General features: G+C 32.1%; 2 protein-coding genes across 3 annotated transcripts; one reads left to right on the top strand and one right to left on the bottom strand.

Annotated features, from left to right (window-relative positions):
- Positions 1 to 753: 753 nt before the first annotated feature.
- Positions 754 to 13019, bottom strand: LOC111504381 (nonsense-mediated mRNA decay factor SMG9). Its single transcript, XM_023158927.2, has 7 exons — positions 12870 to 13019; positions 12563 to 12806; positions 11283 to 11680; positions 9715 to 9926; positions 8818 to 8962; positions 6196 to 6343; positions 754 to 1504 (listed from the first exon to the last, which is right to left on the bottom strand). Exons 1-7 carry the CDS (start codon positions 12927 to 12929, stop codon positions 1311 to 1313), a joined length of 1401 nt encoding a protein of 466 aa, XP_023014695.2. The 5' UTR covers positions 12930 to 13019; the 3' UTR covers positions 754 to 1310.
- Positions 13020 to 13953: 934 nt separating this feature from the next.
- LOC111504364 (inositol-tetrakisphosphate 1-kinase) lies at positions 13954 to 19619 on the top strand. Of its 2 annotated transcripts, none has more exons than XM_023158911.2 (4): positions 13954 to 14159; positions 14230 to 14328; positions 16358 to 17033; positions 19365 to 19619. In XM_023158911.2, exons 1-4 carry the CDS (start codon positions 14049 to 14051, stop codon positions 19439 to 19441), a joined length of 963 nt encoding a protein of 320 aa, XP_023014679.1. In that variant the 5' UTR covers positions 13954 to 14048; the 3' UTR covers positions 19442 to 19619. The 2 variants fall into 2 exon arrangements, with proteins under 2 accessions (XP_023014679.1, XP_023014684.1); XM_023158916.2 differs by having other exon boundaries at positions 13990 to 14133.
- Positions 19620 to 20298: the final 679 nt, after the last annotated feature.

The raw sequence follows: 20298 nt of genomic DNA, 5'->3' as shown, positions 1-20298 counted from the left end.
ATTCAGGAACTAGGATGATTTTATTCAAACTCCTGAACAAAAATGTATCAGAAATGAACGGATGTATTTCAACAGGCAAACACAGTAGTTATTACTCATTTATTGTAAAATTAAATCCTCTCCAAGAGTGTGAGGTTTACCTGTTTGAGCAATTAGCAAGGAGATATTGTAGGAAGCTCGGAGGCCGTCGTCGTCTTGCTTAGAAGCCTCTGAAAAAAGTTTTGACACAGTTTGCTGAGCTGAGTTTTTCTTTTCCAGTTCTTGAAAATAAGTCACACTTTTTTTTATCGGTATGCATTTTATTCATCTTTCATTGATCTTGTAGCCTTGAGGGTTTCATCACTTCATTCGAAAATGTTTTTTGACAAAGCAGGCACACAGGCGAAGATAAAATGGTGGGATTTTCAATAAATCCATATTTTATATATTCCGCGGTATACTGCCGTTTCTTCTTTTTTGCTTCCGACATAATTTTGTCTTAAAAAATGCCAAAGTGAAGAATCGAGTATTAAAAACTTGCTAATAACACCACTCACAGTATTCACCAACCCACGTATAGCACTTTACTGGCTGGATGGCGCGCGCGCTTTTATATGAAACATTGTTCCATGAATAACTAATATCCCCTAATATTTGTTAGTTTGAAAAATAAAAGTTATAGAATTGAAAATTCGTTTATTGTTTTGCTTAATTTCAAAAATGTTTTTCTAGTGACATAAAAACATTCAAATTTAAGGTGAGAATATTGGTAAGTCTGGACTCTTCAACAAAAAAGATGTTGATTAAATTTCATCAAAAATATAACTTAGTCATGAAATGGTAATTTTCATAATACAAATAAGAAATTCAACTTTCATTTGTAACAACATACAAGTGAATATTACCAACACAATAAGAATAATCCAACCTTCATCTTCAAGAAACACTATGTGAGATTTTCACTTCACAGTTTCACAAAAATGCAATGCGTGTTTTGCTATGCTATATACAGTATATACACGCCTGAAGAAACTATTGTATAGCGAAACACCTGTTGCGTTTTTGTAAAACTGTGTAGTGGAAATCTCACAATCAATTGTTTCTTGAACACGTTAATGATTTTCATCAAGTATCTGTCGATTCCATCACATACCAACCTTCATCATCCTACCTGTGTCACAATTTAAATTGTACTTCTGACAATACAAGCTGGAAGATTTTCATCTCACCCAACCGAAAATATGCCAGAAGCATTACTTTCACACTTCTAGTTCTTCACAATAACTCGGAACAGTTATTGTGATCTACTCTCCTTTTTTCAGTCCTTGTTTTCACGGCATTAGTTTTGTATATTCAACAAAGAATGAACTTTTCTTCACAGTATCCCACACCTTGGTACAATAAATCAACCATGTTTTCTCTGTTAACTGAACGTGGGTGAGAGGATTTCTGGTAGAACCCAAAATATTTGCTCTGAGCTTCTTCACAATGTCTTCGAGTGGTGGATGGCCAGTGTAAATAATATCTGAAATACATTTGAACCATTTCATTTGTTGAGAATATTGGGATTAAATTAGTGTCCGACTGAAACTGGTTTTTACGACCGAAACCGAAACTTCCTTACAAGGAATATGTTTTGAAGAAAAAATAAAGAAAACGTTATTATACTCGATCAGTCTTTATTTTTTATCTTAAAATCAGTACGTTATGCAGTCTTTGACAATTTTACTTATTGATAATCCACAAATCAACCTAACAACCCCTTATTTAAGGAAAAATATTAATTGCACCTTAAAAATACTCAAAATAGGTGAGGTGTTTATTTGAGTAGGTGTAGATACTTCTTTTGAATATTATTGATGGTTTTTAAAAAATATTGAACATAAAATTACTTATTTAAGTTGTTACCTAATATCATAATAGATACTTAATATTTTGTAATAAACAAAGTAAATCACAAATTAAGTCACGACATGATTAGGCACGTGGACGCGGCAAAATGTCTTCGTTACTTGTATGAAATTCAACGCGCCGAACATGACCGATCACAGCGCGAGAACTCCCGAATGCAGTTTCGGTTTCGGTCGTAGTTTCTGCAGGTTTGCCACCGAAACCCGTTTTTTGCCGAAACTCAACCGAAACCCATCTTTCGGTCGGACACTAGATTAAATATTCGGAATGTTGGAAATTTTAGATTGAATGACCTTTTGAATAACTGAAACATGTTTTTATTAGTAACCCTACTTTTTTTAATAAATCAATGGCACTGAACTGAGCCTTCTGAAAAATAAACATATTGTTTGGGAACTAAACAATTCACATCTAGTAAGCTTCTCTACATATATGGACTGTTCAAAAAATAAGGTGAATATTCGAATTTCGCGGGCTACGAACATTCGATTTTTCAATGTTGGTACAATCGTTTCGAACATATGTTCACAGCTTCAGCTGCTCAGCATGTTTAGTTTATTGGTGAGAGGCATAAAAGTTGGAAGTGTTTTCCGTGTTCGGCGAGTCAGAAAAATGTTTACAAGTACAAACTTTTCACAGAAGGTCAAGTACAATTCAAAAACGAAATTCAGAAAGTTCAGAATTCATGTCTACGTCTGATTTTTGGAGTACGAAGACGGCAAAGAATTTCACATAAACTAGAGGAAATCAAATTGCTGAATATGGAGAAGAGGAGGAAGCTACATTTTGCTAATATATATCATAGTGTTATTGTCAATAAAAAGCCAGGGTATCTTCATTGTGAAATTATTTATCGCACTGATATACACAACGTAAATATTAGAAGTAGAGGATTATCGAGTGTTTCTTCTTTTGTGACGGAAATTTTCAGACTAACTAAACGAGCGGAAATTGAGTTGTAGAGTATATAGCCTCTACAACTCAATTTCTTCAGAACTTAAAAGCCATAGTGTTAAAAAATTCAAAGATCAATTTAAGACTCATCTTCTGCATTGGCAGAAATAAATACTTCATTCATGAAACTTCACATAAAATAACTCATTACGTATTCATATTTTGATGGAAGATACATTCTATTGATACAGTTGAATGTTCAAGTTTCATTTGCACAGTTTTCTTCAAAAACTGTGTGCATAAAGAGTTCTTGCCACATGGTTGTTCCGCAGCCAACGTATTTACCAGATCTGCCCCTCTGCGACTTTTTCCTGTTCTCAAGATTGAAGAGACCCATGAAAGGATGGCGTTTTGCAACGATTGAGGACATAAAAACCGAATTGCCGAGAGAGCTCAAGGACATGCCAAAAAACTGCTGGTGACCGACTTCATTAAAAATTTTTGTTGTGAATCTGATTTGAAGTTTGATTCCATGTGATGTGAAAACTTTTGTATATGTTGTATATTTTTTTTAATTCTAAAGGAATGAACTTTAAACGTTCAAGCCAGTCTCGAATATACCTACACAGTAGGTTGAATGGACTGACTGCCAGTCTTCAAGCATAGCTCACTGACACTGGCAAATTTCGGATATGCAGTTGGTTAGTACCTCATTCACTAGATGGAGTGACATTTTGTTGTTCGCTCCAACTTAGGAAGCGGAATGAAATACTCTGAAAGAATTCAGATTTTCAATTATGGAAAATCATTGACTTTAGGTCGATGATGGCCACTATCTTGCACCAATGAGTGGCTAATGAGCCCGAAACCGGTCTGCAACCGTGCCCGTTCCAAAATTGAGGGTCGACTCTTTCAGTTGTATTGCCAAATGCATATGAAGGAAATTTTCTGTGATGATTCCTACACTGACGCCTGTCGAATATAATCCAACGCCTTTCGTGGTATTAGCCAGGGGAGTAGTTGTTTTCTGATAGGCGTCAGTCCATTCAACCTACTGTGTAGGTGTATATTCGAGACTGGCTTGAACGTTAAAAGTTTATTTCTTTAGATTTATGTTGTATTTATTTATTTATTTACGGGTGAACCCCAATATTTGTTTACAATAAATTGTATAACAATAAAAGCTTATACTATACTATACTAATTATTATAAATACCTTTATGTGTGTAACAAAAGACAATAAAAACAGACAGTATTAACTGAAATGGTTCGAGTCTTATCTCTATAATCGTAGACAGGTGGTCTACTCTGATGGTCTAACCTCTCATGAGTCTTTGATGGATTGTGGAGTACCAAAGGGCTCTGTCTTAGGACCCTTATTATTCCTGCTTTATGTGAATGATCTTGCACTCTTGGATATTGCGGGTAGATTTACAATTTTTGCAGATGATACCACCATTCTTTGGCATAATAAAGACACTCATCATTTGAATGCAATAATAAAAAATGACATTCACAAGGTCAAGAAATGGTGCGACGCCAATCTGTTGTCCTTCAATGTAAATAAAACCCACATTCTCACCTTTAAATGTTTGTTAAACCCAATTTCAATAGGTGATAAATGTCTACAAGAATCCTCTTTGGCTAAATTCCTTGGGGTATTTATTGATAGTAGGTTGACGTTCAAGGAACATGTCGCAAGTTTATGTACCAAACTTGCCAAAGGCTATTATGCACTTAGAGTCATATCCAAGGAACTCGACCCAACCATGGCAAGATCAACATATTTTGCATTTATAGAGTCACACCTGAGATATGGGATCTGCTACTGGGGCAATTCCGACAAAGCATCTTTCAATATGATATTTAAGCTACAAAAAAGAGCTGTCCGGTATGTTTGTAGGGCTGGCTTTAGAGATTCATGTCGTCCACTATTCAAATCACATAGAATAATGACCCTTACCTGCATATTTATACTAGAGACGGTGTGTTTGATGTTTAAAAAACATAAGTTAAATAGAAACACCATAAAAAACCCTAGTTACCTGACTAGACAGATGGGTAATTTGGATCTTCCTAAGCCCAACACTACACAAGTTAAAAATTCCCTGATTTATAACTCAAAAAAAGTTTTCAATCATTTACCCCAGAATATCAAAGATCTAAATTCAGAGAGAAAAATTAGGAAAAGTGTCAAAGAGTTACTGTTTGATAAGGCATACTACACTTTGGATGAGTTTTTTAACGATTCGCTTTAAATGTAAAACTGATGATTTGTCTTTGTTGTCTTGTATTTTACCTTATAGTTTTGTATAGTATACTGATGAGCGCCTTGGGCGCATGTTTTTACTTTTGTTAGACTTGTTTTACTTTTTTGCGACTTATTTGTTTATACACATTAATCTCATCTTATTCGTCTCGACTAATTTTATAATTTTTATACTTCCACTTTTATGCTTACTTGTATTTTGTACCTTCATTACTTTAATGATTACTTATGACACTTTGTCAATAAGAAGTTATTCTTAGACAATAAAGTATCAATAAATAAAAAAAAAAAAAAAAAAAAAATAAAATACATTTATATGACTAATGAACGAGAGACTTGTTTTTTAAAAGTATTTTGATTATCACAGAAAAAATTGACTTTATCACAGTATTTATTTCTCAGTCTCAACATTTCAGATAAAGGAGAATGATAACCATAGTTGGTTGAGTGATACGATGTAAAAAATAGGTTTTTTTGTCTAGTGGACCTCTGTGGAACGTTGAAGTTGATAAGAGATAGAATTTCCGGACAATCAATGATACCAGATATAATTTTGAATAGATAAACCAATGTCGCAGTTGTTCTTCTATCCTCAAGACTCGACAGAGATAATATATTCATCACTTCACTGTAACTGCATTCACCTATAACCAACCCTAGTTTGTATGCCATGGTCCTTAGAAATTTATTTTGCACATTTTGTAATTGTATATGTTAGGTTAGGAACATGCTTTCCTTATTATCCATGAGGCAATAATTTCTCGCATTTATCTGATAATCAGATCTATAATTTAGGTCATATAGTAGTGGTGTGAGTGAATGATACAAATTGTAAGTTTAATTTTTTTACGCATATGTCCATACTCAAAAATGTCATCATATTTTGTATGTACTTTCCATGACCTAAATATGAGTCAGCTTATGTTTATACAACGTCGAAAATAGGGAATTATCGATATTTCTCTTATGTATACAGAAAAAAAATTACCGGGTTGGTTCTCAATCTTTGTAACAATAAAGATATATTCATATGCATAAAGTAAATGGAAAATTTATTATATTTCTCATTCGAACGAAAATGTTCACTTTCTAGTGGAGCAACAGAAACATCTGAAAAAAGAAATAGTGTAAAGAATCTCACCAGAATTTATATCAATGTCCGGGATCAAGAATAAATTAATGGAATCGCCACAGTTCTCAGTATTCAGATAATGGATCAGTCGTCCCGTTCCCAAACCCAAACCAGATTTCAAGTTGAGCTTTGATTTATGAAATAACATCTTGTAGACCTAGAAGAGAAGTATAATGAAAAATGCCATATTTGTTGGCAAGTACAGCTTAGTATCTCAAACAATATCAACTTTTTTATATCACTGTTGGTAATAAGTTGGACCAAGTATTTTTATAAATGTATTGACTATTACTATGTATAATAATGACAGCCTCAATTATTTATTTATTCAAGGGGTAACCCCCAATTTTTATACAATATATTTACCTAATGAAGTTAACTATTTTAGTAACTATATATCTAATAAACCAATCTATATAGAGAAAATTAAAACGATTTGTGATTAAAAATAGTCTTATAAATCTATACCACGCAGACTATATTTAAGAGTGCTCCGAGAGATGTGAAACAAATCAATTTTGGTTTCATTGGCATTTGATAGAATTCTAGACAAAGGTGAATGATTTCCTTAATTACGCCTATGAAAGTCGAGACTGAATGTTTGGTTGTAACATGTCCTCTTTCGGGAAACATGACTTGACAGAGTTTGGGAATTAATTACGTTGTTAAACAATTTATAGAGAAATATTATATCTGCATGTGCTCGTCTAAACTGAATTTTAGCAAGTCAATAGTAGAGGGAATTAATTCTAGATGGCATATTCATTTTGAAAGCCAAATATCTAAAAACTTTGTTCTGAACTTTCTCAATACTATGACTGTGGTTTAAGTAAGTTGGAGACCAGATACAAGTGCAATACTTAATCACTGATCTCACCAATGCAAAGTATAGTATTTTGATAGAAAAAAATGTTGATGAAAGTACATCTTGACATCCATCATAACACCCAGATTTCGTATAGATTGTACACATTCCAACTTCTCTGCAATACTATAACCAGCCGTATAAAAGTTGTATGACTTTGAAAAGGAAATACTTGTACATTTTGCTACATTGACATTCATTAAATTCACCTTACACCAATCTGAGAAAGATTTGAGGTCCATTTGAATTTTCTCACAATCCTGCAATGAATCTATTGCCCTGAACATTTTTAGATCGTCATCAATCATCAGTATTTCAAAGTGGGTAATTTTTTTCTTTTATATCATTTACAAAGATATTGGAGAGAATTGGTCCCAAGTGATTGCCTTGAGGTATTCCCTGAGGTAACAGATATCTCATGAAAAATAAATCCTTTAATTTTCACAAACTTTGATCTAGCACAAAGATAACTTGAGAACCAGTCCAGCAGCCAATTGCCTTTAACTTTTCACAAAGAATTGCATGGTTCACGATGTCAAATGCTTTTGAAAAATCGGTGTAAATTACGTCCACTTGTTTATTTTCCAGAGCATTCAAAATATACTGGGTGTACAACAGTTGATTTGTGTTGGTGGATTTACCTTCACTAAATCCATGCTGTTCATTGATAATAACTTGTTTTGAAGGAATCTTTATATTATCACAAACCATGTGTTCAAGTAGTTTGGGTATTGTACTAAATATGCTGATCGGTCGAAAATTATTTATATCTGCTCTGTTGCCAGACTTGAAAATTGGCGTTATATAACTTGATTTCCAAATGAGGGGTAATTTTCCCAAACTAAGTCAAGCTGAAAATAATAAGAACACTGGTTTAGCTAGTGTAAATCCACAGGTTTTCAGTAGTATCGGTGAAATGCCATCTGATCTGTATGGATCTAATTCTGATAATTTTTGTGAGATAATTTCTAAGGAAACTGTACAACTATTGATACCAATTGTTTTCTCATAACTTAATATTGGTATTTCATTGTCTATACATGGTCTGTACACTGATTGAAAGTATTTCACTAGTTCGGACTTCCATTGTCTATTATATAAAATGATTTGAAATCCCTGAAACAAGTAAAAAAGTAAAAAAGAATAATTAAAAAAAGAATAGTTGAAAAATAACAATTATATTAAGCAACAATAAACCTGAAATGAAATGATAGTAAAATAACCTACAAAATAACCTATTATTCTTTTTTACTTTTTTACTTGTTTCAGGGATTTCAAATCATTTTATATAATAGACAATAGAAGTCCGAACTAGTGAAATTCATCACGAAACATTGTCAATCACCTTCAAACAAACCCTGATTGAAAGTGTTCTGCAAATGCATTAACAATGTCATTTCCATTCTTATAGATATTATCCCTGCACTACACAGTATCAGGAAAGCCATAATTTTCCCGTTTGTTGTTTAGAAAATTCTAAAAGTGTTTTATGTTTGTTGTCAAGTTATTTTCAATTCTTTTAATATAGTTTTCTCCATCTCCTGAAAACCCCAACTAGGTTGGTGAAATGCTCGTCGAGAATAGTACATTGCAGTTCTGGTGTTTGTGGAATAGTGCTTCTTTTGGATTTTTTCTACGCCAGAGATTCCTTTTATATGAAATTACAGTTGAAAAAAATATATAACATTATAGAGAGATAATACAAGTAAATCCTATAGTTCATGAAAATTGTTGTCATTCAAAATTTCATTCACATCTTTACTTACTTCTTGCATAGTTTTGAACTTGGAAGGGGAAAAGTCTTCTATTTGGGCCCTGTTATGAACTAGTAAAAGATGCGGAAAGTAGTCAGTTAATTCATCTTCTGGATTGGGAATGGTTGGCTTCAGCATTTCAGCCGTTTGAATGAATCTGTAAAGTTCATAAGCTTTCAATCATATTCACTAGAATCATTAATTACAGATTCAGAAAATTTTGATACTTTCTCAAAATCGAAATACGATTCCGTGGAAATATCTGATTGACATATAAGTTATAATGCGAACACTTCAATTTTTTGATTTCCTTTACATAGGTTGAGAGGATGAGCTATTCAAATACCTCAAACCTTCTTCAACCAGAAATCTCTTGTTGAGGTTATATAGAAAGCTCCTATTGAGAAATCTTCCACTACGATTTTACATCCATACATCCCCGTGTTAGGAATCACACGTTAAAAGGTAAGACCTCGTTAATCATTAGCTAGCACAAGTTTCGACTTCTGAGGCTTGTCGTTCGTAGGGGTGGACAGCTGGTTAACGGAAAAACAGATTTTAAACAGATAAAGTTATTCGATTTGGTATAGTTAAGCCTATCGGGTGAAGAATAAACCAGCTAAACAAGAACCCTTTTTAGATAAAAAAAAATGATGATAGAAACATAACCATGATATGTGGCTGTTGCTCAGAATTTTATATTGGCCAAACGGGGAGATCTTTTTCACAATTAATTGAAGAACATAGAAGTAGTTGGTTGAATGGAAAGGTCAATCACAACTATGACATGTTACATTTAGAAGAGAAAAGTTTGAAACTCAATTTTTTGAATGTTCAGAAATTAATAGACATAAGAATTCAGGTCATTTATTACTGAATGACCAAATTGGGAATAAAATGTATACTGACCTTACCACATTACTATCAAAAAACCAGTCTTGTACCAATATCAAAACATGGCACACAGACATCAAAAAAGCTGTTAGTTGTAGTCCTTGAATCTCTCCACTATTTTCCAGAGGAATGAATTCGCTGACGAGATTTGTTCTCTTGCTTTCACTCTTGATCAGCTCTTCCAGTACAGACACTGATGCAAATGGTTGACAGTCCAAAAGGATCAACTGAAGATAACAGAAGCCACATTCAAAATTCTACTAGAGCTGAATTCAATAAGATGTCGGGGAAACATGTTCTTTATCATAAAAACTGTGTTCACTTACAATAAATCTATCTTTTGGGAAAGAAAAATGTGGGTATCTTCCAAAAAAAGAAAGATAGTTGATTGAAAGTAATTTTTCTGTTGTAGTTGTTTCGAGAGTGTTTTTTCTTCCAGTTTGTGTCTGAAAGTTACTTCTTTGCATGATCTACACATCTTTGTAAAGAGTTTATTTTGGAATTAATTGCTTTCTTTCTGTCTTTGAAAGATTCCTACATTTTGATTGCAGTAGAATATTGAAGTAGAAAGCCAAAAGGTCTTCCAAATAATATAGTCATAAATTTGATCAAGATACATGGGAATATTCTACAATTGGACAATTATTTAAATATGGAAAACAAACCAGAAAATATGAAAATTATGATATTTACCATAAAAATGGATTCAAAATATCTAAAGATATCAATTATATGTACTTTTCGGTAAGGACTTATCAAGCAGCTAATAATATTAAGTTAGAATCCTCTACACTATCTGTCAGATATGTGTGAGCATCAAGGTGGATTTATAGATTAAGTAACGCAATGCAAGACCTACATTAAAGAAAGTATTGACAGAAAAGAACAAATGACTGATAAGAAAAATTTCAAGATTGTTTCACATGTTAATAATAAACGGTTATTCAAAAAGCACTGATTAAAAAACTAAGCGAACTGGTCATTAAGTCATAAACAAGGATATTCTACACAGTATCCATATTCTTGAAAATATGGATTATGTGCTCTGATTAGTTGTCAGTACAGAAAATTCTGCAAGAGATGAAATAAACATTCATCTGGCACTTATTCAATCTATTAGGTCTTCAACTCAATTTCAAATCAAAAATTCTCTCAAAAAAACACACCTGAAGTATTTTGAGCTTGCAGTAGTGAAAAATAGACAGGAAATCACTTCTGAGGTCAGTCAAACTTTCATTTAGACATATTTATTTTATGATAAACTTCAATGTTTTTCGATAAATTATTCCAAATTTCATTACAAGAAACTATTTAAATTTTATGAAGTTGTCAATAATTGTAATAGTGTCTGGTATTTACAGGAGGCAAAAAAACTAATAAAATAATTGTTTTTCAATTGGAGGAATGTTATTTGAGACCAGTAAATATCCTATTAAAGTTCGCATTTTTTAATTGATAAAAAGTTATTTCATTAGTTTTTTGCCATCTGAAAAATTTGTTGAAAGTGGCTCATCTGGTGTTCAAAATGAACGTCTCGTAAGCTGTTTTGAAATCAAATTAAAACTAAGAATGTAGAAACAAACCCTGTTGGAAGTGATGAAAATGTCTATCCCTTGTGTTCTGTTGTAGCAGTTTTCAATATCTTCAACTGTTTCAATTTTGAATATTTCCTTCTTCATTTTGGATTCACTTCTCAAGTCAATTTTATCTAGGTGCTCAGTTAAAATTTTTATGTCTCCACTGCGATCCTCTGTTGACTTATTTGACTTGAAAATATATTTTTTTATATCTTCGGTTATCTGGTTATGAGCAAGTAAATTCATAACGGTTGATTTTCCCACACCATTTGCACCAACAATACCGACAATAAGAAATTCATTATTGTCGTTTACAAAATCTTGTAAGGAATCGCTACAAAGAACTCCATCGTCAATCAATTTCATAGATTTGACCATTGATTTCAGTGTTGGAACTGCATTTGCTGAAAAACATTGTATAAAAATAATAGAATTTATTCATCAATCAAAGATTATACAAGGCATCATACATACACACGTGTATAAAACTTAAGAGACTAGTCAAAAGAAAAGAAAGTAACCTACACATAAATTGTTAAGACAGTATATAGTCGCAAAACAAACCAAAAAAATTATAGTCAGTTTCACAACAGTAAGATATAAAATTCTTCAACCTTATAAAATATTTTTTGAAGGAAATTTATCAATTTATTTTTGAATAGTACATCATTCAGATTTACATCTATTTATATCTCTCAAATTATTGAAACATTTGATACCAATACGATTTGGTGAATTTTCAGACTGATAATCTTGCATAGGGTTGTCAAAGTATTTCTTTATTCCTGGTATTATACATATGATTGGCCTCATTTCTCGTTAGTTCACTTTGGTTTCTTTTAATGTAAATAATCAGCTCAAGAATATATAAACATGGAACGGTTAGTATTCGGAGATTCCTGAATAAAGGTGTACATGTTATAGTTGGATGAGCATGATACATTGTTCTCATTATTCTTTTATTGAGATACAAATGCCCTTTCAAAGTGACAAGAGGGCCCCCGATAGAACACACCATATTGCAGAGTAGACTGAATCATAACAGTTTCAGGACATTTGCTGATATAGCATCTTGTAGATTTGTTATTACATAGCATGTAGTGCATAGTTTTGAGCATACAATGTTTATGTGTGCTTCCCATGTTTGCTTACTATCTAAAGGTAACACCTAAGAACTTGATGATTTCCATAGATTGCATAGATTTACCAGATAAGGTTAAATAAGTATAGGTCACAATTTGGATTCATGTTGATCTAACAGTCGTCATGAAGAGATTTATGATTACCTTCACTGTCCCTTGATGATGAAGCTATAGAAATATTGACATGTTCTTCTCTGTGAGTACCTCGTTTTGGAGACGCTGCTATTTCTTCAACAGGATGCTCTCTAGTTTTCAATAATATTGTAGGTTGCTTTTTAATTGATGGATCAGTGATGAAAGATTCTTTCGCTGATTCTTTGCCAAAGTTCAATGAAGTGATACTTTCTGTTTTACTGCTGGTAAAACTTCTTCCATGGCTGGAAGACTCCTGAAATAAATGAATAAAAAGGGTTTTTTAATGAGGCAATGTATAATTTTGAATAAACTCAACCTTAATTCTTGTAGGATGGAATTTTTTTTTGGAAGATTTGCTTTTATCATAATCTGACATGGTCAGTTAATAATTGAATTCTTTGATGAATAATGAATCTTTGTATTCAAATAACAAATCGTTTTTGAGGTTATTGCTGTGAATCTTCTTCTAAAATTGAAAATTGACCACTTCCATAGCGAAACCAGACAGAAAAAAAATATAATAGCTATTAGAATCCCACAAAAATATAATACATTCATAAAAACATTATATCTGTCTTCTGCATTCAATCAAAAAGTTTATTGAAAAAGGAAAATGTTAAAAACAATGAAAATTAGTTTAGGTTTATAGGTCATAAATACGTTACTATGAAATAAGGTTTGAGATGAGTGAGTTGTATGAATGTAGATTTATCAGGAAATAAAACACCAGAGGTTTACAGATTTTATCCTTGTCTAGACAAATTTTCTGAGAAAACAGTGGAGAAAAAGATCTGGGGCATACTCTCAAATCAAATGTTCTCTCGCATAGACGGAGAAAGAGAAAGACATCAGATTTTTCTCTCGATATCAGAATTTACCTGATTTGAAAATGGGGCCCCAGGAGGTTCATGTATAATTCGTGGACTACTTCATTTTCTAGAAGAAGTATCAGCATTTTTGGAATATATTAGCGGAAAATAATATAAAAATGAATAAAATATCAGAATTAATAAAAAAGCAGGACTAAAATATTCACATGAATCGTTAACATAGAAAAATGAGAATGAATAAACAAAAAACATGCATTCCTGAAATTCAAAAAATGCTGTTTGTGAAGAAAACAAGTTGTAACCTGAATTGTGAATTGATTAATGAGTTGAACAAGAAGTAAAATGTCAATAATGAAAATAAAAAATTAAATGAAAACAGAATGATGGATAAAATGTACAACCGAAAATTGGAGGAAACAAATACTATTCCATCATTAATTTGGAATAGATTTGTATGTTTCACTTCTGAATCTATTCAAAAAACAAAATCATTGGCTACAATTAAATACGCGACACAGCATACCAAGCAATGTGCTTAGTGTTATGACATAACTGACACTGACATCTCATTAAAGCTGGCAATACTGGGTAGGAACATAACATTTTGTTCTTTCCTTCATGTTTTTATTTGACACAATTAGACGTGCGAAAATTGAAAACCAAAAATGTCCCCCAACAAACGTATCGCAGTTTGGATGTCCGAAAAAAAAATTCAGAAAGTAAACTGGCAGGAACTCGAAACAGTCTGCGGTAATTATGGCTTTGAAGTGTTCAAAGTGCGTAAATTGGGTGGTTCTTTTTCACAGTAAGTTTTTTGTAATGTGCTCATAATTTTGTTTTTTGCAGTTGTGTCTAAAAAGTAGTTTGGAATCCCAAGGACCATTCTGTGTATTAGTGCATAAAATGACGGATATTATAGCCTCTGCAAATTTGGGTGATGTTAGGGTATGTTCTCAAAAGGAAATCCACAAGTCAATCTATGCAATTACTTCATTGGAATATTATTCCTTTGAACTCAAAACTTTTGGGATCCTACAATTATTCTCTATGTATCTTATTCATCTTCGACTTCGAATATTGATAATTCATGGAACTCTTGATAAATTTTTTCTCTTTTCGACATTATAAGAATAGTTGTCTTGGGTGATATTTTTATTTTGTATTTGCTCTATATTGTATTCTATACAAAATCATCCAATGAGATCATATTCAAATAATTTTTCATCTGATATGGATGTTGTCATCACTATTTCAGGAATTATTACTGTGGTAAATAATATCACATTTCTGAGTCAAACCAACACATCTATCTATTCAATAACGATGATATTAATAATGATGAATAATCTTGACTGTGTCACAAAAAAAATACCTCACCAAAGTAAGAATTTTCACATAATTTTTTTTTACAATTGAAAAATTCACCTACTGGATAAGAGAGTTGATGAATATTAATATTCAATAGGCCGGAAGCAATGTACCTAGGAAAAAGTATCTTCAATTTTGTTTGTTGCATGTTGGGGGAATAAATAGCTTTTACGTGAAAGATCATTATGTTCAGTAGATTTCTTAATAAACATTGAGTTGGATAAGAAATAATACAATATTTGAGTAAATTGAATAAATATTTTGTAAATAGAAGTTTTACCCGATTTTCAGTTTTCATTTCTTCAAGCATGTTAATGTATAAAACAACAGTTTCAATTTGGAATTTTATAGGCAAATGGCATGTGAAGTGTTTTGGATTCTATGTGTATTTTTTTCGGTGGAATAAAGGTAAAATGATATACTATTGTATAATAATCAATAAGGGGATAGACACTTTCATTCAATTGGTACATGAAATGATATAAATACTTCATTTCATAAAATATGATTTTGAAAATGTTTATAATTGCTTAGCTCATGAAAGTTTACTGGGTTTTTAATTATGATTTTAATATTTTTGAGACAAATTTCAGGAGTAATATATGAGTAAAGGTGGATTTGTGAAAGTCAAATTATGAATAGCTTATCTTTGTGTAGTAACATGGCTTTCTCTTTGTATATAGATATTTTTAATTGTGACAGATTATCAATATATTAATGTGGACTGTTCAAAATAATAAGATGAGTGTTCAAATTTTGCGAGCTATGTACATTCGATTAGCAATTTTTTAATATTTTTATGTTAGTTCACTCGTCTCAAACATATGTTCACAATTTCAGTTGTTTGACATGTTTGGTTTGTTGATGAGAGGCATGAGAGTAAGCGTGTTCTGCGATTTTCTGTTATGTAGAAAAGTGGTTCAAAGAGTTTGCATCAAATTTTATTTATAAATAGAACTAACTACTCAAGAAAAAACTTGAAATATTGACAGTGACTGTTTCCAAAGTTGAAGAGGCCCATGAAAGAATGGCGTTTTACGATGATTAAGGAGATGAAAACCAAATCGCTGAGAGAAGTTAAGAACATACCAAAAAGTTCATATCGGAACTGTTTCGAGTAATGGAAAAAACTCTGGTGCAAGTGTATTACATCTGAGGGAGACTACTTTGATGGGGACAAAATAGAAATTGACGAACGAATGCATATTTTTTGAGAAAAATGAAAATTCACCTTATTTTTTGAACAGACAGCATATATTCAATATTGTAATTGTGAGTTTATTTCTCAGAATACTAAAAGAGGGCGAAAATAGTATTTACTGGTGATGCACTGTTTGGAACCTTTGGTGTAGTAATGAATATTACTGGAGTTTAATCTCAACACCAAACCGTTATTTTTAACACCTCAGCACGTGTTTCAATCACCAAGTGATCATCTTCAAGAGAAAGATATCATTTGGTGATCGAAACACGTGTCGAGGTGTTAAAATAACGGTTTGGTGTTGGGATAAACCTTCACTAACATTCTTTGAAAATTATTCACTTGTTATCTGAAATTGGACGAGAACAAGTAATTGTCACTAATTTCTGTTTAAATATTTTTCAGTGTATTGCAATACTTCAAGATGTAGAGAGGTACATCTCCCAAAATCCCACACTCATTGTGATAGATCCTATACCAAATGTAAGAAAAATAATAGATAGGTATAGCTGCTACAGTATTATCCATTCTACGAATTTATGCACCTACGAAGTTTTCACACCCAATTTCTGTACGCTGGAAACAAACGATGTGGAGACCATCAAACATCAATTGCGAATAGCCCATGTCACTTATCCATTTTTATGCAAACCTCTACTGGGTCATGGTTCTCGGAAAGCCCACCAAATTTGTATAATATTCAATGAAAGGAGTCTTATAGATATCAGCACACCGTGTGTAGCACAAAGCTTCATAAATCACGATGCTTCATTATTTAAAATATATGTTGCCGGGGATAAGCACTGTATGGTGGAAAGGCCTTCTTTGAAAAATTATCAAGCTTCAGACAGAGAGACAATATACTTTGATTCGAGTGATGTTTCTAAGGCGGGATCTAAGAGTCGATTATCGGTACTTGACCCTGAAGATGTTGTAGAGAGGAGGGAGCCAGATGAGAAAATTATTAATCTAATAGCCACGACTCTGAGGAAAGCATTTGGGATGGATCTATTCGGAGTTGACGTAGTAATTGAAAAATCTACAGGGAAATACGCTATCATAGATGTAAATGCTTATCCAGGTAGGATTTAATTTTTCTTCCATTATTTTGTCAGGCATAGTAAGTATCGACTCTAATGAGTCTTGACTTATTTTTGTTAATGAGACACACTGTTTTTGTATAAATACATAGATAGATATTTTATTTATCCCTTTTACGATACAACATAAATATACATGCCAGAGTCACAAATTTTCACAATTTTAAATTAGCATATTGGCCGCAATATTTGAATTGGGGTCTACATGAGCCAGAAATTTCAGTATGTATAGGCTCCTTAAAGCTCGTATTTTTTGTACAACCTGTCAGGCCATAATGCACTGATTTTACCACTGAGTACCTCAACTCATTCTCTTATAGCATATCAACCAGCAGATAAACTCATTCTCTTATAGCATAATAACTAGCAGCTACATTTATCATTCAGAATGTTCATGTGCTCATTAAATTTCGAATTATAATAAATATGGAGACAGAAATTTCGAGCAATTATTATTTGGTTATCTAATAAAACATTTTGAGACATCTAAAATTTATTATATTTTCACACAATTTATTATATTCCACACCACTACATCAACTCCCACTATGTTTGTCACCCCCATTATGTCAGCATTAATTTTGATAAATGATAGGTGTATTTTGTTTCACTACTGCCATATCATGAAATATTGAATATATAAAGTGTGGCTAATATATTGAACGTCATCAGATCATTCAGATATAGTTGAAAAAGAATAAAATGAGGCTAAGAATCGATCCTTGAGGAACCCTGCAATGAATGTTTGCAACATTGGAAATTGTATTAGTTTTTATTATCTGCGCCTGATTCAATAAGTATGTTTCAAACTATTTGCACACATACCAAATCTACCTCTTTTTTGCCCCCATCTAATTCTTCCTGGACACCCTTTCAGAGGCCAGATCTCCGGTGCTACATTCGTAATTTCTGAACTGGAGAAGTGCACCCGGAGAAGCTCTCTTATAGTTTCCCTGTTTGTTTTTGTATCTTCCTGGTGTTTATTTTCAGGTTATTTGTCGAGACCTGCGAATCTTTTGAGGGTATCTTGTAGTCTGGCACATACTTAGGTCTGTTTGACCTCGCTAGCCTCCAACATGAGTCTCTCTTTCATTTTCACAAGGCTTTGTTATATTCAGTTATATACCTTTTATATTGATACCATACTCCTGATTTCCTTGCGTTTGAAGGTTTTCCAGGAGACAGGAGACATTCCTGTTAGATATCTGGTTGAGTATAGGACACTGTCCATTATACCCAGAAATGATAGCTTCCTGTAGTCTGTCTGCTGTTAACTATAGGTCTGTTGAGTTCCTCATTTGTAAGCCCATTTGCTGTAGATTAATTTCCAGGTCTGCCTTGTAGACTTTCCAGTATTTTTTCAGGTGGCTTTGATACAAAACAATAGATACACTGCCACTAAATTGTTTCCTTACTTACACAACTGTAATTGTTCCTTACTTACACAACTGTAATTTTATATTAATTAGTATTACTTTGTAGCATAACATAAGTGTTGAGTCACTTGGATGCTATTTTTATACACAATCTTTACTTTATGTACTACCAATTTACTGTCTTTATATCTGTCTCTTCGTTAGTATTTTTATTCTTATTTTATGTATCAATTGAAAACATTTCAAAGTTTATGAGTCAGAGATCTGAACAGCTTTCTTTACTATGTTTAGAATGTCTTAAATTATTTGCCATAATGAACAGTAGTAAATGCTTACTTCTTTCGCTGGTGTCGGCATTTCCACAAGTATGCATTGACAACCCAGCCAATTATCTTATCATTACATATGTTCAAATTATGTACCTACATTCATTTGGTCAAAAATAAGATAAACATTCAAGTCTGACTTTGATAATCCATAGTGGCCAAACCATTCAACAAGATATTCAAGCAATATAAAAAAAGTATTTATTTATCTACTAATTTACATAATGCAATAAAAACATTGACATCACATACATTTCTCAGACTAATCAGAAACAAGGCGTTAATAGTTGAAATAGGACTTACTTAATATAATATATTTGATATGTAGAAGTTGGCTTGAAGCCTGTATTGGATACACTTTTTCCTTTGTTTGCATCATCAGATCACTAAACTATTTGTTACAAGTTATGTTAATGTTTTTATATGCATCTAGATGCTTTTAAATAAATTCCTAGTATCTTATGTTATTGACTTTCAGGGTGATAACTAATCTTTACCTTTTTTTTTACCTATGACTACCAAACAAAAATGTTCTGATTTATCTTTTTTCATTTATATTAAAATAAATATTTCTGATAATTTGCGTAATTTCACATTTTATTTTTTTCAGGTTATGATGGATTCCCGAACTTTTATGAAGCTCTCTTAGAATGCATTTCCAAAAAAATGTCCACAGATCTTACATAGACACGTGGGATTTGTTGGTTATGATCTACAAACTAAATATACTCTGTAAAAATGATTCATCAGAAAACTGCCAAAAAAATTTTGTAATACTGCTCAAAGCAACCTGTTATAGCTTAGGATATATTCATAATTTTTATAGCATATTTATTATATTTATACTATTAAAGCTTGAAAAATATTTAGCGTTTTTCAGTAAAATAAAAATTTAATAATTTTAGAAACAGACAAGATTCATAGTCCTGATGGCTGCCATTTGTCTGAAACAAATACTTGAATTAATTTGGTGGCTTTTGATGGGTACCTTCCTTCTGACTAGATTTTCAATTAATTAAAACTGTAACTCAAATTTTAGTCATCTGATTGGGCTTGTTTTTGTCTATACATTTGAATGTATGAATTACTGGGTAGAACCGTTTGAAGCTATAACCATTGCATAATAGTCTATACAATAACAGAGACAACCAACACAATAATTATCTCGATGTGTAACTCAAATAGATTATCGCTAGATGTCCCTCTCACATACAACGAAGCACATTTTACTGTAGAGATATCGAATGATAGATGGCGAAACAGTCAGATTTCTTTACGAGGGATTACACAAATATTACTAGGTAAATACAAGAAGGTTGTTCTAGGGTGTGAATTTATTAATTAGACTACTGGGATTGTTTTGAAATTTTGGATTTCTATGCGCTAATTTAAAAAATGGCTTAACCTATTTTAGTACGGTTTTCAATAATGTGTTGTGAAAAGAACAAATGTTGATTTGAAGAATCTCGTCAAACATTTGTTTTAAAAATATTGTTCAGTTAATTTGACGGAATCTTTGGTTGACTACATTTTTTTATTTTGTA

Source organism: Leptinotarsa decemlineata, unplaced genomic scaffold (assembly GCF_025532065.1).
Source record: "Leptinotarsa decemlineata unplaced genomic scaffold, Ldec_3_MD MMD2_tig00026336_RagTag_RagTag, whole genome shotgun sequence".
Taxonomy (NCBI): domain Eukaryota; kingdom Metazoa; phylum Arthropoda; class Insecta; order Coleoptera; family Chrysomelidae; genus Leptinotarsa; species Leptinotarsa decemlineata.
The sequence above is the reverse complement of the archived record's forward strand: the minus strand, read 5'-3'. Positions and strand labels throughout refer to the sequence as shown.